Source organism: Prionailurus viverrinus, chromosome C1 (assembly GCF_022837055.1).
Source record: "Prionailurus viverrinus isolate Anna chromosome C1, UM_Priviv_1.0, whole genome shotgun sequence".
Taxonomy (NCBI): domain Eukaryota; kingdom Metazoa; phylum Chordata; class Mammalia; order Carnivora; family Felidae; genus Prionailurus; species Prionailurus viverrinus.
This window is the reverse complement of record NC_062568.1, coordinates 90,265,045-90,281,050: the sequence shown is the minus strand read 5'-3', so window position 1 is coordinate 90,281,050 and position 16,006 is coordinate 90,265,045. Positions and strand designations below refer to the sequence as shown.

Genomic DNA, 16,006 nt, shown 5'->3' with positions numbered 1-16,006 from the left:
GTATTCCATTGTATATATAAACACAATTTCTTTATCCATTCATCAGTTGATGGACATTTAGGCTCTTTCCATAATTTGGCTATTGTTGAAAGTGCTGCTATAAACAAACATTGGGATACAAGTGCCCCTATGCATCAGCACTCCTATATCCCTTGGGTAAATTCCTAGCAGTACAACTGCTGGGTCGTAGGGTAGATCTATTTTTAATTTTGTGAGGAACATCACCACTGTTTTCCAGGGCGGCTGCACCAGTTTGCATTCCCACCAACAGTGCAAGGGGGTTCCCATTTCTCCACATCCTTGCCAGCAGCTATAGTCTCCTGATTGATCATTTTGGCCACTCTGACTGGCGTGAGGTGGTATCTGAGTGTGGTTTTGATTTGTATTTCCCTGATGAGGAGCGACGTTGAGCATCTTTTCATGTGCCTGTTGGCCATCCGGATGTCTTCTTTAGAGAAGTGTCTACTCATGTTTTCTGCCCATTTCTTCACTGGATTATTTGTTTCTCGGGTGTGGAGTTTGGTGAGCTCTTTATAGATTTTGGAGACTAGCCCTTTGTCCAATATGTCATTTGCAAATATCTTTTCCCATTCCATTGGTTGCTTTTAGTTTTGTTGGTTGTTTCCTTTGCAGTGCAGAAGCTTTTTATCTTCATGAGTTCCCAATAGTTCACTTTTGCTTTTAATTCCCTTGCCTTTGGGGATGTGTCAAGTAAGAAATTACTGCGGCTGAGGTCAGAGAGGTCTTTTCCTGTTTCTCCTCTAGGGTTTTGATGGTTTCCTGTCTCACATTCAGGTCCTTTACCACTTTCAGTTTATTTTTGTGAATGGTGTGAGAAAATGGTCTAGTTTTATCCTTCTGCATGTTGTTGTACAGAATGCAACTGATTTCTGTACATTGATTTTGTATCCTGCGACTTTGCTGAATTCATGTATCAGTTGTAGCAGACTTTTGGTGGAGTCTATCGGGTTTTCCAGGTATAATATCATGTCACCTGCAAAAAGTGAAAACTTGACTTCATCATTGCCAATTTTGATGCCTTTGATTTCCTTTTGTTGTCTGATTGCTGATGCTAGCACTTCCAATACTCGGTTCTTATCTTTATTTTATTAATGTGATGATTCACGTCGATTGATTTGTGAATGTTGAACCAGCCCTGCAGCCCAGGAATGAATCCCACTTGATCATGGTGAATAATTCTTTTTATATGCTGTTGAATTCCATTTGGTAGTATCTTACTGAGAATTTTTGTGTCCATATTCATCAGGGATATTGGCCTGTAGTTCTCTTGTTTTTACTGGGTCTCTGTCTGGTTTAGGAATCAAAGTAATGCTGGCTTCATAGAATGAGTCTGGAAGTTTTCCTTCCCTTTCTATTTTTTGGAACAGCTTGAGAAGGATAGGTATTATCTCTGCTTTAAATGTCTGCTGGAATTCCCCTGGGAAACCATCTGGTCCTGGACTCTTATTTGTTGGGAGATTTTTGATAATTGATTCAATTTCTTCACTAGTTAGGGTCTGTTCAAGTTTTCTATTACTTCTTGTTTGAATTTTGGAAGGGTGTGGGTGCTTAGGAATTCGTCCATTTCTTCCAGGTTGTCCAGTTTGTTGTCATATAATTTTTCATATATTCCCTGATAATTGCTTGTATTTCTGAGGGACTGGTTGTAATAATTCCATTTTCATTCATGATTTTATCTACTTGGGTCCTCTCCCTTTTCTTTTAGAGAAGCCTGGTTAGAGGTTTATCAATTTTGTTTATTTTTTCAAAAAACCAACTCTTGGTTTCATGGATCTGCTCTACAGTTTTTTTAGATTCTATATTGTTTTTTTCTGTTCTCATCTTTATTCTTTCTCTTCTTCTGCTGGGTTTGGAGTGTCTTTGCTGTTCTGCTTCTATTTCCCTTAGGTGTGCTGTTAGATTCTGTATTTGGGATTTTCTTGTTTCTTGAGATAGGCCTGGAGTGCAATGTATTTTCCTCTCAGGACTGCCTTCGCTGCATCCCAAACCGTTTGGATTGTTGTATTTTCATTTTCGTTTGTTTCCATATATTTTTTAATGTCTTCTCTAATTGCCTGGTTGACCCATTCATTCTTTACTAGGGTTTTCTTTAACCTCCATGCTTTTGGAGGTTTTCCAGACTTTTTCCTGTGGTTGATTTCAAGTTTCATAGCATTGTGGTCTCAAAGTGTGCATGGTATGATCTCAATTCTTTTATACCTATGAAGGGCTGTTTTGTGACCCAGTATGTGATCTATCTTGGAAAATGTTCCATGTGCACTCGAGAAGAAAGTATATTCTGTTGCTTTGGGATGCAGAGTTCTAAATATATCTGTCAAGTCCATCTGATCCAATGTATCATTCAGGGCCCTTGTTTCTTTCTTGATCATGTGTCTAGATGATCTATCCATTGTTGTAAGTGGGTATTAACGTCCCCTGCAATTACCACATTCTTATCAATAAGGTTGCTTACGTTTGTGATTAATTGTTTTATATATTTGGGGGCTCCTGTATTTGGTACATAGACATTTATAATTGTTAGCTCTTCCTGATGGATGGTCCCTGTAATTATTATATAATGCCCTTCTTCATCTCTGGTTACAGCCTTTAATTGAAAAGTCTAGTTTGTCTGATAGAAGTATGGCTACTCCAGCTTTCTTTTGACTTCCAGTAGCATGATAGATAGTTCTCCATCCCTTCACTCTCAATCTGAAGGTGTCCTCAGGTCTAAAATGAGTCTCTTGTAGACAGCAAATAGATGGGTCTTGTTTTGTTTTGTTTTGTTTCCATTCTGATTCCCTATGTCTTTTGGTTGGAGCATTTAGTCCATTTACATTCAGTGTTATCATAGAAAGATATGGGTTTAGAGTCAGTGTGATGTCTGTAGGTTTCAGGCTTGTAGTGATGTCTCTTGTACTTTGTGGTCCTTGCAACATTTCACTCACAGAATCCCCCTTAAGATCTCTTGTAGGGCTGGTTTAGCGGTGATGAATTCTTTCAGTTTTTGTTTGTTTCGGAAGACCTTTATCTCTCCTTCTCTTCTGAATGACAGACTTGCTGGATAAAGGATTCTCAGCTGCATATTTTTTCTGTTCATCACACTGAAGATTTCCTGCCATTCCGTTCTGGCCTGCCAAGTTTCAGTAGATAGATCTGCCACTAGTCTTATTGGTCTCCCTCCATATATTAGAGCGTGTTTATCCCTAGCTGCCTTCAGAATTTTCTCTTTATCCTTGTATTTTGCCAGTTTCACTATGATAGGTCGTGCAGAAGGTCGATTCAAGTTACGTCTGAAGGGAGTTCTCTGTGCCTCTTGGATTTCAATGCCTTTTTCCTTCCCCAGATCAGGGAAGGTCTCAGCTATCATTTCTTCAAGTACACCTTCAGCCCCTTTCTCTCTTCCTCTTCTGGAATTCCTATGATACGGATATTGTTACGTTTCATTGCATCACTTAGTTCTCTAATTCTCCCCTCATACTTCTGGTTTTTATATCTTTTTCTCAGCTTCCTCTTTTCCATAATTTTATCTTCTAATTCATCTATTCTCTCCTCTGCCTCTTGAATCCAAGCTGTGGTCGCCTCCATTTGATTTTGCACCTCATTTATAGCATTTTTTAGCTCCTCATGACTGTTTCTTAGCCCCTTCATCTCTGTAGCAATAGATCTCTGCTGCTGTCCTCTATACTTTTTTCAAGCCCAGCGATTAATTTTATGACTATTATTCTAAATTCTTGTTCCGTTATATTGCTTAAATCGTTTTTGATCAATTCGTTAGCTGTCGCTATTTCCTGGAGTTTCTTTTGAGGAGAATTTTTCCGTTTCGTCATTTTGGGTAGTCGCTGGAGTGGCGCCGAACTGCAGGGCACTTCCCCTGTGCTGTCTGGAATAACTTGCGTTGGTGGGCGGGGCTGCACTCAGACCTGATGTCTGCCCCCAGCCCACCGCTGGGGCCACAGTCAGACTGGTGCGTACCTTACCTTCCCCTCTCCCAGGAGCAGGACTCACTGTGGAGTGGTGTGGCCCCTGTCTGGGCTATCTGCACACTGTCAGGCTTGTGGTGCTGCTTTCATGGGATCTGGCGTATTAGTGAGGGTGCAGGGGTGGATCCGCAAGGTGCACAGGGGCGGGAAGGGAAGGCTTACCTCGCTTTGCCATCGTGATCCCCTGAGGGAGGGGCCCTGCAGCACCGGGAGGGAGGCAGGCAGACCCTTCTGAGGGATGGATCCACAGAAGCACAGGGTTGGGTGTGTGTGTGGTGCAAGCAAGTTTGGTGACGGGAACTGGTTCCTTTTGGGATTTGGGCTGAGGGATAGGAGAGGGTTATGGTGCTTGCCAGCACCTTTGTTCCCCTGCTGAGCTCTGTCTTCCAGGTCTCAGCAATTCTCCCTCCTGGTTTCTTCTTGCCCTCTCCGCTCTCCGAGAGCAGAGCTGTTGACTTGTAACATTCCAGATGTTAAGTCCCGCTGACTGCCAGAACTCACACTGTCCAGCCCCTCCACATTTGCAAGCCAGACTCGGGGGCTCTGCATTGCCGGGCAGGTTACCCCTCGACCGCCCGGCTCCCTCCCTCCAGTCCGTGTAGCACGCACAGCCTCTCCGCCCTTCCTACCCTCTTCCGTGGGCCTTTCGTCTATGCTTGGCTCCAGAGAGTCTGTTCTGCTAGTCTTTGGTGGTTTTCTGGGTTATTTAGGCAGATGTGGGTGGAATCTAAGTGATCATCAGGACGAGGTGAGCCCAGCATCCTCCGACGCCGCCATCTTCTCTCCAAACTTACTTTTTAAAGAGAAGTATGGTCTTTAGTTAATCATAACACATGAATATTGGTCCATGAACTAAGACACATATACCACACTAATCTAAGACAATAATAGGGGATTGGATATGGGGTATACAAGAACTCTCTGTACTATCTTTATAATAATTCTGTATTTAAAACCTAAACAATTCTAAAAATCTAAAATAAAAAATTATTTTCAAAAAAGGACATAAAAAAATAATAAGGTAGCCTTAGAAATAAGGAAGCAAACAGGCAAACAATACCTTTTTAAAGGAATACATACAGTCTCACCAGCACAAAATTTTTAGGCTATCACCATCATTCTAATATTCAACTTCATTCACTTGAGCCCTTGTATTCTGAAGATTCTTCTGACCTCAAGAATCCTGTTTCTAAATATACAAAGTCTGGCACCTAGACATTCTGTACAGAATAGTAATTGATAGACTTGGTGGCTGGATTACTTAAGGTTAAATATTTCAGGTCCTAGCACATACTGGCTGCAAATTCTTGGGCAATTTGCTTAACTTCTCTGTGCCTCAGCTTTCTCATCTATATAAGGAGAATAATAATAGTAATAGTAATAATACTAATACCATTACCCCACCTCATAGGGTTGTTGTCAGAATGAACTAAATTCTGAACTAAATGAACTAAACCTGGCACATAGAGTTAGTTAAGTGCTAATAACCCTTTAACCAGTTCATTCATTCAACAAAAATGCATCAACAATACAGGAAGAGCTCAAGGAGACAGTGTAATTCAGCTTGGAACTGGTAAATGAAAACTAAGATTTATAGATACCACGGAATCAAAACTGCCATCTCAGCTTACTTCATCAAATGTAGGTAGGCTTATAGAAAAAGAAAACTAAAATTCTTCATGTCTATTTTGATTTCTTAGTCCTCAAACCTATAAAGTTAATATTGGCAGAGTACATATCATAAAACCAATTTTAAGGTCTTCTGAGCTAAAATAACCTTCCAAAGGGGTCCTTCACTGTTTCTACACACCAACACATTTCTGCCTGAAGAGAAAGAGACAAATGTTTTCAAACTTCAGCCAGCAGAAATTCTTCTACCTTTGGAACAACAGGTCCCAAAGCCTCTCCCTACTCCTCTTGCAGAGAAGCACCTTGGCCAAAAAAGCATTGATAATGATGACTACGGGGCCCTTGTTCCAAGTATTTATTTATTAATATGCTCCAAAATAGCCACAAAGTAAGGTAAAACAAGTAGTTCAGCCTTAACAAATGGTTTCCTTTTCTTTTGAAAAGGAAGTAAATGATACTTTATTTGGTATACATCCTCCCAAATGTTTTCTGAAGTAACAGGAAGAAGGAAATTTTTAAAAAGCGTGTGTGTGTGTGTGTGTGTGTGTGTGTGTGTGTGTACGTGCACGCTGGGGATGTGGGACTGAAATAGAGTTCCAACAACAACAAAATATTACCAAAATAAGTAGGAATTTTCTGGCTTTGATAATAGATACTGTAGACAAGTAAAGACAGAATCTATGTACTGAAATTTTGCCCATTATGAAACACTTTTAGGCTATTGTATAAATCCAGGATATTAATCCCATCTTAAGTAAAAATGAACATTGTAAAAATTTCTAATTACTAAATTTCTATAGAGAACAGTCTTTAAATACTTGACAAATAGGGTAGGAAATGTGTAGGTTGAATATTTTTCTGCATGTATATCCTATTTTTTAAAAATTATTATTATTATTTTTTAATGTTTTATTTATTCCTGAGAGAGAGAGAGAGAGAGAGAGAGAGAGAGAAATGGCATGGGTGAGGGAGGGACAGAGTGAGAGAGGGACACAGAATCTCAAGCAGACTTCAGGCTCTGAGCTGTCAGCACAGAGTCCAACACGAGGCTCAAACTCACAAGCAATGAGATCATGACCTGAGGCGAAGTCAGACGCTCAACTGACTGAGCCACCCAGGCGCCCCTGCATGTACATCCTATTAAATTACCTGCTTTGTGTTAATGTGCAACTATTTTTCACATTTACAATTGTTTCATGAATGAAGACTTTCAATAATTTTCAACTTAAGAATAAGGACAAAGTGGTTCACAAGAAATTATTAAAAAAAAGATAGATAACAGTGCACCAGCCTGATTGTAGACTATGGCCTGAGTTCCATTATTTATGGAATACAAATTCACAAGAGTTTCTGTATATTCACTACATAGTTCTTGAAACAATATTTAATTGCATTAAACTAAGAGGTTGGGAAATAGGAAGTAATTAAAATACCTTAAGCTAGATTTGTAAAGTTAATTTTATTAAATAGTGCAGCTGTGTTATCTAAAATATATTCTTATAATTGAAATACACAATGATCACTTAGTATTAAACAGAACTTATTCCAATTTAATGATTACCTTATATACAGTAGATAGATTATACAAGTCCACAAGAAATGAACACATTAGAAAAAAGATAATAGTGGAAAAATACTAGAAGGGGGAGTAATGCCAGTTGAAGAAAGTCATTTGTTTCTAAAGCTAGGAAGGAAAGATCACAGTAGAGAGCTAAATTACACAATACTCCAAGTGGGTATTCAAGTATCTAAACAAAAGTAGGTTCGATAACAGAGATGTAAAATTGCCTTCCTAAAGCTTTTAGCTATTTGATGAGTCAAATATTCATCATTTCAAAACATACTTTTTAATTTAAAAGTCAGAAAAGGTGGTTGACCTCCAAATTATATACTATATTTCCTTCTGTGACTTCACTACCATTTTGTGATAAGAGCAAGAAAAGGAGAACAGCATTAGGAAATAGAATGAAGGTCAAAGCAGAGTTCATGTAATTTACATATATACAAGTTCTTTCTACTTCAACACTTTTAATTTACTAAGTTTCATCCACACTAGCTTAGTAAGATCCCATAAAAATGGCATTTCAATTCTACTGCTAACACAGGATATTAGAGGTTGTGAGCTGTGATCTTACACATGCACATCACACTGAGGATTCTTTTTTGATAATCAACTTCATTGATAGGATTTAACATAATAACCTTGTAAAGTCAAATAGGTGTAAAAGAAGAGAAGTAATTATGACGGACACAAAAGTGGAGTCCTTTTTTAAGCGTTGAGGAAATATTAAATACTTCTTTTAAATGCATTAAATTAAGAAATAAGAATGATGCTGCAAAAGTGTCGAAGTCACTCAACATGTGACAAGAGCTATGGAACTATAAATAGTAAGAGATGAGGAAAAGCAGATGGCATAATGAAACATTCTTGCTGGCTGAAGGTTCACCAAGAACTCGATCAAGTGTTTATATCAATCCATGAACAATTTCATACATTTAAGGCCCATTCAAACATCTCTATGATGTCTCTATGACACCAAAATGAAGAAGGTAGCAATGACAACATAAATGCTGAGATTTTCCCTCTGAATCACTGGTGGAGATTATCAAGATGGTGTTACCTGATATAATATAATCTCTACGGACATAAAACTGGTTTATTTAAAAAGTGAGAGACACACATACACATACATACATATATCACACATATATTTTATACATATTGTGCAAAATGGTTATGCCTAGTTTTCAGGTTTTCAAGTTTATATTCCTGTTTGATGAAAACATACTCAGGGACTAAAAACATGAGCCTCTGTCAGTCATTTTGGATGCTCAAATTTATTAATTTATGAAGACGCTTTTGGAATTCATCTTATTCCAAAATAGAAATTTCTGTTGTTTCCCAAATGTCTACGTACTGTCCCTTCATTTACATTGTTGAAATTCTTCACAGGCAATGACTATGCTTCTAACTATAACATCTAATCTAAACAAATGCCCAAAGAATAAAGAGTTCAAACTAAAAACTTAGGTAGTTATAAATCGGTATATACCATGAAACCTGTATCATAGTATTCATGTTCTGCATAGTATTCACGTTCACGTTACACTGTAATTCATTTTTTACTAAAGAAGAGAATGTGGAGATAAGCCATTGGTGAGTCTATATGTAACTAAAGCTAAGACAGTTAATTGGCAGAATCTTTTATATTTCCACTTATATTTTTAAAAAATTCAGTATGTTTTCTTCATAATTATCTTTAAAATGTTTAAGTTTTGCTACTACTCTTAAGGGCATCATGAAAACAGCAACACATTTTTCAAATTGAATAAAAATTAGAATTTTAATGATAATAAAATACTACTTTAATATTTTTTAGGTTTTTGCTTATTTGTTTTGAGAGAGAGAGAAAGAGAAAGCAAGCAGGGAATGGGCAGAGAAAGAGAGTGAGAATCCCAAGCAGGCTCCATGCTGTGAGCCCAGAATCTGATGAGGAACCTGAACTCACAAACGGTGAGACCATGACATAAGCTGAAATCAAGAGTTGGACGCTTAACAGACTAAGCTACCCAGGTGCTCCTTGGGGCTGAATTTTATAGCACACTCATGGTTTCTCTGCCAACAACATAAAATTTTGGATCACTGATTTTAATACTAATGTTTCAAGCATGCACCTAACATGTTTCAAGTGTGTGCACCCACACATATACACAACACATTCATTTTCTCATTATTTCTGTATCTGTCCCCTCTCCTCTCTAGAAATAAGACATAGAATCATAAGGAAAGACAGAGAGCACATGGTAAATAGTAGACACTAAAAATAGGTTGTGGAATTTTATAAAAGACATAAAAATCATGAAAACACTTACTTCATCAGCCACCATACACCTGGAAAAAAATCAAAATAAAACCAAGTTAATATCCTCATTAACAAAGCCAACCATTTTAAAAGTTTTGATTAAGTAGCTTGTCACAGAACAGTTTTAAAGAGTTACAAATTTTAAAGTACTAAGCCAGAAAGAGGTGTTTATAAGACTCTCCAGCTGCCAATGGCATATGGTTATGTGGGAGGATCAGAGATTCAGAAATGTTGTTCCCCACTGCCCACCCAGGGAGACAGCTATAATGACCCTTCAAAAATGAGAACAAAATGGCAAGTGATTGTACCAACGACTTCCCTTCTTACCAATAAATCTCTAGAGATTAGAAGAATGCTGTATTAAAGTACAAGAAAATAAATTTCAACCACATATTAGCATGTTATACCTATGATTCTATATGCTATATTATATAGGCTCAGCCTATTTTCAAGCTGAATTTTGGTTTCTACTATCATTTGGTTAAAGTTTTTCTATTCTTTTTTATTCATCTATAGACGTAAATTCTATACACTGAAAATTAAGGATAGGGGGCATAAGCTGAGATCTTAAGCAGAAGAAAAAGCAGAGCAGAAAGCAGGCATGGTCAGGATCATGAGGGGCCATTAGAAATAGAGAGTATACCGTATGGGGAAAAGCTAATCTCTTAACTGAGAGGATTTACAGGCAACCGAAAAACACTGGAGTATTCTAATTAGAAAGGAATAAAGTCCCTATTTCTATTCTTTCCTTTCTTTATTCCCAGTGGTCTTAACATTATGCAATTTTATAAGATTTCTTTTAACTTAAAAAACAAATTAGGAATTTGTTAATGAATACACTATCAAAAAATAAGTCACAGGCAAAATAGAATTTTGATCATAGAAAGTCAGGTTACATAATAAGTATTTTTAGAGAAAGCTTAAATACAAATACTTGAACTGAAATTTAAAACATACTTAAAAGTAAAGTTTATTACATGTTTTGCAAGTAAGTCTAAAAAGTAAAGAACTAAAAAACAATAACTTGAAAAACATGATTTATTTCCAGAAAGATTCACATGTATACCTACTTTTTCATTTTAAAATGAAACTGGGGGTACCTGGGTAGCTCAATCAGTAAGGTGTCTGACTTCGGTTCAGGTCATGATCTTGCCTTTCCTGAGTTTGAGCCCTGTGTCAGGCTGTATGCTGACAGCTCAGAGCCTGGAGACTGCTTCGGATTCTGTGTCTCCCTCTCTCTTTGCCCCTCCCCCCATTCACACTCTGTCTCTCTCTCTCTCTCAAAAATAAACATTAAAAAAATTTAGAAAAAATTAAATGAAACTCAAATTTGGTAAAGATGTCACTTGAAGTATGTATTATTTATGAAGTATCTACTACCAACCTTGTAAGTGCTAGGGATAGGTACTGAATTATAAAGTCATTTCTTCATAGAGGGTGACTGGAAGAAGACAATGAAATACACATATGGCTCAGTGGTGAGAGGTACTAGGAAAAAAAAAACTGAAACAGGGTAAGAAGGAACAGGCATGTAGGAAAGGATCTATTCTATAGAATGGTAGGGAACAGTCTCTATAATAAGACAGTATGAAGACAGATTTAAGTAAGACAAATTTAACAAGTAAGGGAATCATGAGAAAATTTGTTTGAGAAACAATGTGATCAGCAAGTACAAAGTGAGCAGCAAGTACAAAGTGAGTAGCAAGTACAAGGGCCTTGAGATAAGATGGTTATGATGTAATTAAGGAACATGGAAGGTAATCTGCCTAATGTGCGCTAAATTAGGAAAATGGTGAAAATAAGGTTGGAAGGCAGTTGGGAGAGCCTTCTGGCATGGAGAGCCACCTAAGCAATTACATGGCATTTGGATTTTCTTAGAATCCTTTAGAAGGAAGCACTGTTTTACCTTTTTAAAAGATTACTCTGGCTTATAGAGAATAAAGTGTAGAGGGCAAGAGCAGAAGAATGGAGAGCAGTCAGGAGGCAACAGCAAAAGACCAGGAGAGACACAACAATGTATAGATGAGTGGTAGAGGTGGAAGTGGTGAGAAGTTTGGTTCATTTTGAAAGTACAGCCAATACAATTTGTGGGTTAATGGGATGGGGATGTAAAAATAAGAGAGAAAAGTCAAGAATGAATCTTAAGATACTGACTTGAGAATTAACTGTAAAAAATGGTGGTAATGCCATTCACCGAGGTAAGAAAGACTTGGAAAAATTAGGTTTCACAATGACAGTCGTGTGATCAATTTGGACATGCAACCTTTGTGATATACATTAGACTGCCAAGTCAAACAGCTGAGTAGGCAACTGGACATGTGCATCAGGAGAACAGTAGGGGACTAGAAATACAATAAATTTGAGAATCATCAGAATGTAAATGGCATTGGAATGAGTGAGGATACAAAGTATTCTGAAACATGACAACTTGACTGTGGCCTGTTCTTCCCTATGTCCAACACCAAGTTCCTGAACTTTCTAAAGTTAAGCATCTTGCTGAGATGTCTTAAGGCCCTAGTGGAGTAACATCAGCTTAAACTGGTTTGCAGTTACATTGTCCCGTTGGGGGCTAACTGAGAAGGAACATCACTGAAATAACTTTGCATGTAGGTATCTGAAGAGCCCAATGCTAAGATTACTTCCAATCTCTTGGAATATGCTATATTTTCCTATCATGAGACAGAAGAGTATTCCCTACTTTGGAACTAGGGCAGTTGAGTACATTAGAGAACATCAGGCTTCCTTTAGGTATCTCTAGAAGGCTAACCATCCTTAAACTTTAGGCACTATATCTACTCTGACTGCTGGGATTCCTGCTGTTTTTTTTTTTTTTTTTTTTAATTTTTTTTTTCAACGTTTATTTTTTTATTTTTGGGACAGAGAGAGACAGAGCATGAACGGGGGAGGGGCAGAGAGAGAGGGAGACACAGAATCGGAAACAGGCTCCAGGCTCTGAGCCATCAGCCCAGAGCCTGACCCGGGGCTCGAACTCCCGGACCGCGAGATCGTGACCTGGCTGAAGTCGGACGCTTAACCGACTGCGCCACCCAGGCGCCCCGGATTCCTGCTGTTAAGAACAGTTCAGCAAGCAAACATGATTTCCAGACATGATTTCTATGATTTTCCATCATATAAAAACAACTGATAACATGAGAGGCCCAAACATTTGAAAGAGCAGAGTAAGGCTGAATAATTAGAACATGTATCTACTGAAAGAAGAAGTGCCAGAAAAGATAAACACCTGTACAACAACTGTTAGAGCACTTAAGTAAATTCTAATGTATCACACACACACACCATAAAACTTAAGGTCACAATTTTCAAATTAAAATGAGCACATGCATAAAAAAAAGAAAAATCATTACTGACACCTATTTAAGTAGACTGGGAGATGAAGTGCAAGGATTATCTCAAAACACAGAGCAAAGAATTAAGTAAATGTACAGGCACAGAAAAGAGAAAATACTTGAAGGATAAATCCAGAAAAATGTGAAAATATGTGAAAAATAGATGTTCAAAAGTAAAAAAGACACAATGCGAAGTAGAGGCAACTATCAAGTAAATAATAAAAGAAACTTTATTCAGGTTGACAAAACACCTCTGGTGGATAACTGGAAAGGGTAACTAAGTTTCACATTGGATAGAAAAGACAAATATCTACTGATCATATCCTTATAAAATGCAGTAATCTAAAAAATAAGAAAAAAAAACCCTTGTAAGTGTTCAGACAGAAAGAACAATTATTCATAAATGGAAAAGCCAGGACCGGCAATGGACTCATCATCATCAACACCAGAAGTTAAAAAACCATGGAGGAGAATCCAGGCTATTTGAACAGAAAGGAGAATTAATGCATCTTATATCTAGTCAAGACACCCATTATTTGTAAGAGATGGCAAAGAGATATTTGAAGCCAGCCAATCTCTCCAAGATAACAAAACACAAGTAAACCTAGGAGGAAAAATACTTAACAAAATAATCAAACAATAAACACACCTCAACATAGATTGAAGACACGAGAAGATGAAAAGATGAAAAGACAGAAAAGACAGAAAAGATCTGGTAAGCAATGATGCCTGATATGCATGAATTTAATGGGTGATGTGTATTCTATATGGCGACTCCAGTGAAAAATTAGAGAGGTAACAAGGGAGAAGGGGCACTAGAAAGTATTCTAAAGCAGAATACCAAACAGATGACGTTTAAAAATCAGGAGACTAAATGAAATCACCTAGGGAGTAAAAATATAGGGAGGAGAGAACTAAGGGTGACCCCTGGAGCATTCCAACATATAGGGGTACAAAGAAGAGAAGGATCCAGAAAAAGGACTAAGAAGGAGTGTCTAGTAATGTAAAAAGATACAAGAGGAATATGGTACCCTAGAAGGCAGATAAAGAAATTGTCTCACGAAGGAAGGAATGAACAACTATAGTAAATGCTACTAAAAAGGTCTAATAAAATGAAATCTGAGAATTGACCATTTAGTTTGGCAAGAGATAACTGATTTCACAAGAGCAACTCTGATAAAATGGTAGGAGACCAAAGCCTCCCTTAAGTGGGTTCAAGAGAGAACGGAAGGAGAGGAAGCAAAGAGAGTAAATAGAGACTACTATCTCAAGTAATTACCCTGTAGAGGGGAACAGAGAAACATGGTGGTAGTTGGCAAGAAAACTAAGGTCCACAAAAGTTGTTTTGTTTTGTTTTAAGATAAAATAGTACAAATAACTCATTAAATATCTTACTGATCCTATGAGTAATATCTAGCAGGCAGGTAGAAGTATGGATGAGGAACTTGAGAATCAAGTCAAGAGAATAAATAAAAATGAGTAAGGGGGCGCCTGGGTGGCTCAGTCAGTTAAACATATGACTCTTGATTTCAGCTAAGGTCATGATGTCACGGTTCATGAGATGGAGCCCCACGCGGGGCTCTGTTCTCACAGTGTGGAGCCTGTTTGGGATTCTCTCTCTCCTTCTCCTTCTGTTCCTCCCCTCCTTGTGTGCACCCTCCCCTTTCAAAATAAATAAATAAACATTTAAAAAATGAGAAAGTAGTACATGAAGATGATCATAAAGCAAAAAGAAGTGAATTGGGTTCTCATGTGTAAATTGTAAAAATATGGAGATGAGTTTTTCATGGCTAGAACCTTGGGAAACATTCTCATTTAGAAAAAAATAAATAAATAAAGTGAAGTAAGAGAAGTACTCAAAGAGTTGGAGAATAAGGATCAGGGTCTAAGAAGCCCAGAGAAACATTCAGAAGAGTAAATGGTTAACAGTGTCCAAATGTCACAAAGATGTTGCAAAGGATGAGGGCTAAAAGGCCATCATTAAAAGTTACCAGGAGCTCACTTGTAAGCATTATGTAAAAGTGGTAAAGAAGATGGTGGGCAGTAAACAATGGAGGCAACAGATACAGAGTAATCAATAACTCTGGTATCAAAAATAACAATAAAAATAAAAATAGGGTAGTACCTACAGAACATGTTGGAAACCTGAACAGTGGGCAAAAAGTCAATAGTGCAAAAGAAAACAAGAAAGCTGACTGATGGAGACTTCAACGTGCTACCATAATTTAAAAAGGGAAAATATGGCTAATAAAATTTCTCACTTCGTAGAAATTTTACACATTTGATTGAAACGAAAGTCTACCTTGTAATCGAAAGGCTACCCATCACCACAGTTACCCAATGAAATAAAAATAGCTCTTTCTCCCATTGGGAAATGTCAAACACAATCCAAGTAACAGGGACTTTAACCTACAACTAAAAAGAAAATTTCCTTCTTTAAAGAATATCTATTGTATTCGCCAAGGCTGGTTTGATGTGCCAACAGCTATATAATTCTAACTGAATTTTATAAACAGTTCAGTTTTCCAATGTTACAAAAAAATAAATAATATTTTGTTCCAAATTCATGTTAATTGCTTGAATTATAATTTATTAAGCTTGGCTACAGACATCAAAAAGCAACTTTTCATTTCACTGAGTTGTTTCCAAAACCTTCAGGCTCCTTACATTAATCATCCACTTACAGTATCAAGACATATATATTCCAGTGTTTGTAGCAACTATATCTTTGGATGCACATGCTCAGTGTTTGCTATTTTTAACCCAAATTTTTATACAGCTAGAAAAGAGAAAGCTGAACAGCATTATACTTTTCTGAGGATCATTTTACGCACCAGCTAAATTTCTAATCTAAGACTCACAGAACTGAACAATTTGTGTTTAAGCGTTTCTCCAACTTCTTTATATTAAAAAAATCCACCTTTTTTTTTTATAACACCCATATTTCTTGAATATATCATGTCTGTAAAAAGAAAACAACAAAAGAACATTTTGGTAACACTGCAGCAAGAGAACAGTAAGAGAATATTTTGATAACACTGACAATTCAGTGAGGTGAACATATGTAAGATGAACATATGTAAGATGTTTGGAATTATAAGTACAGATTTCAAGACTTCGTACCTGAACACAAGAGCTGCTTAGTCAACTACCATGCATACTTCAACCTCAGAAGTGGGCTATTTCC

General features: G+C 37.3%; 1 protein-coding gene across 6 annotated transcripts in view; it reads right to left on the bottom strand.

Annotated features, from left to right (window-relative positions):
* The window catches only part of ZRANB3 (zinc finger RANBP2-type containing 3), a 311,003-nt gene that overhangs the window by 170,766 nt on the left and 124,231 nt on the right, over positions 1 to 16,006 (bottom strand). For all 6 annotated transcript variants that reach the window (XM_047873303.1, XM_047873301.1, XM_047873302.1 and 3 more), the window contains one exon: positions 9,483 to 9,501. In XM_047873303.1, coding sequence (XP_047729259.1) covers positions 9,483 to 9,501 — 19 coding nt within the window. The remainder of the gene's footprint in view (positions 1 to 9,482; positions 9,502 to 16,006) is intronic.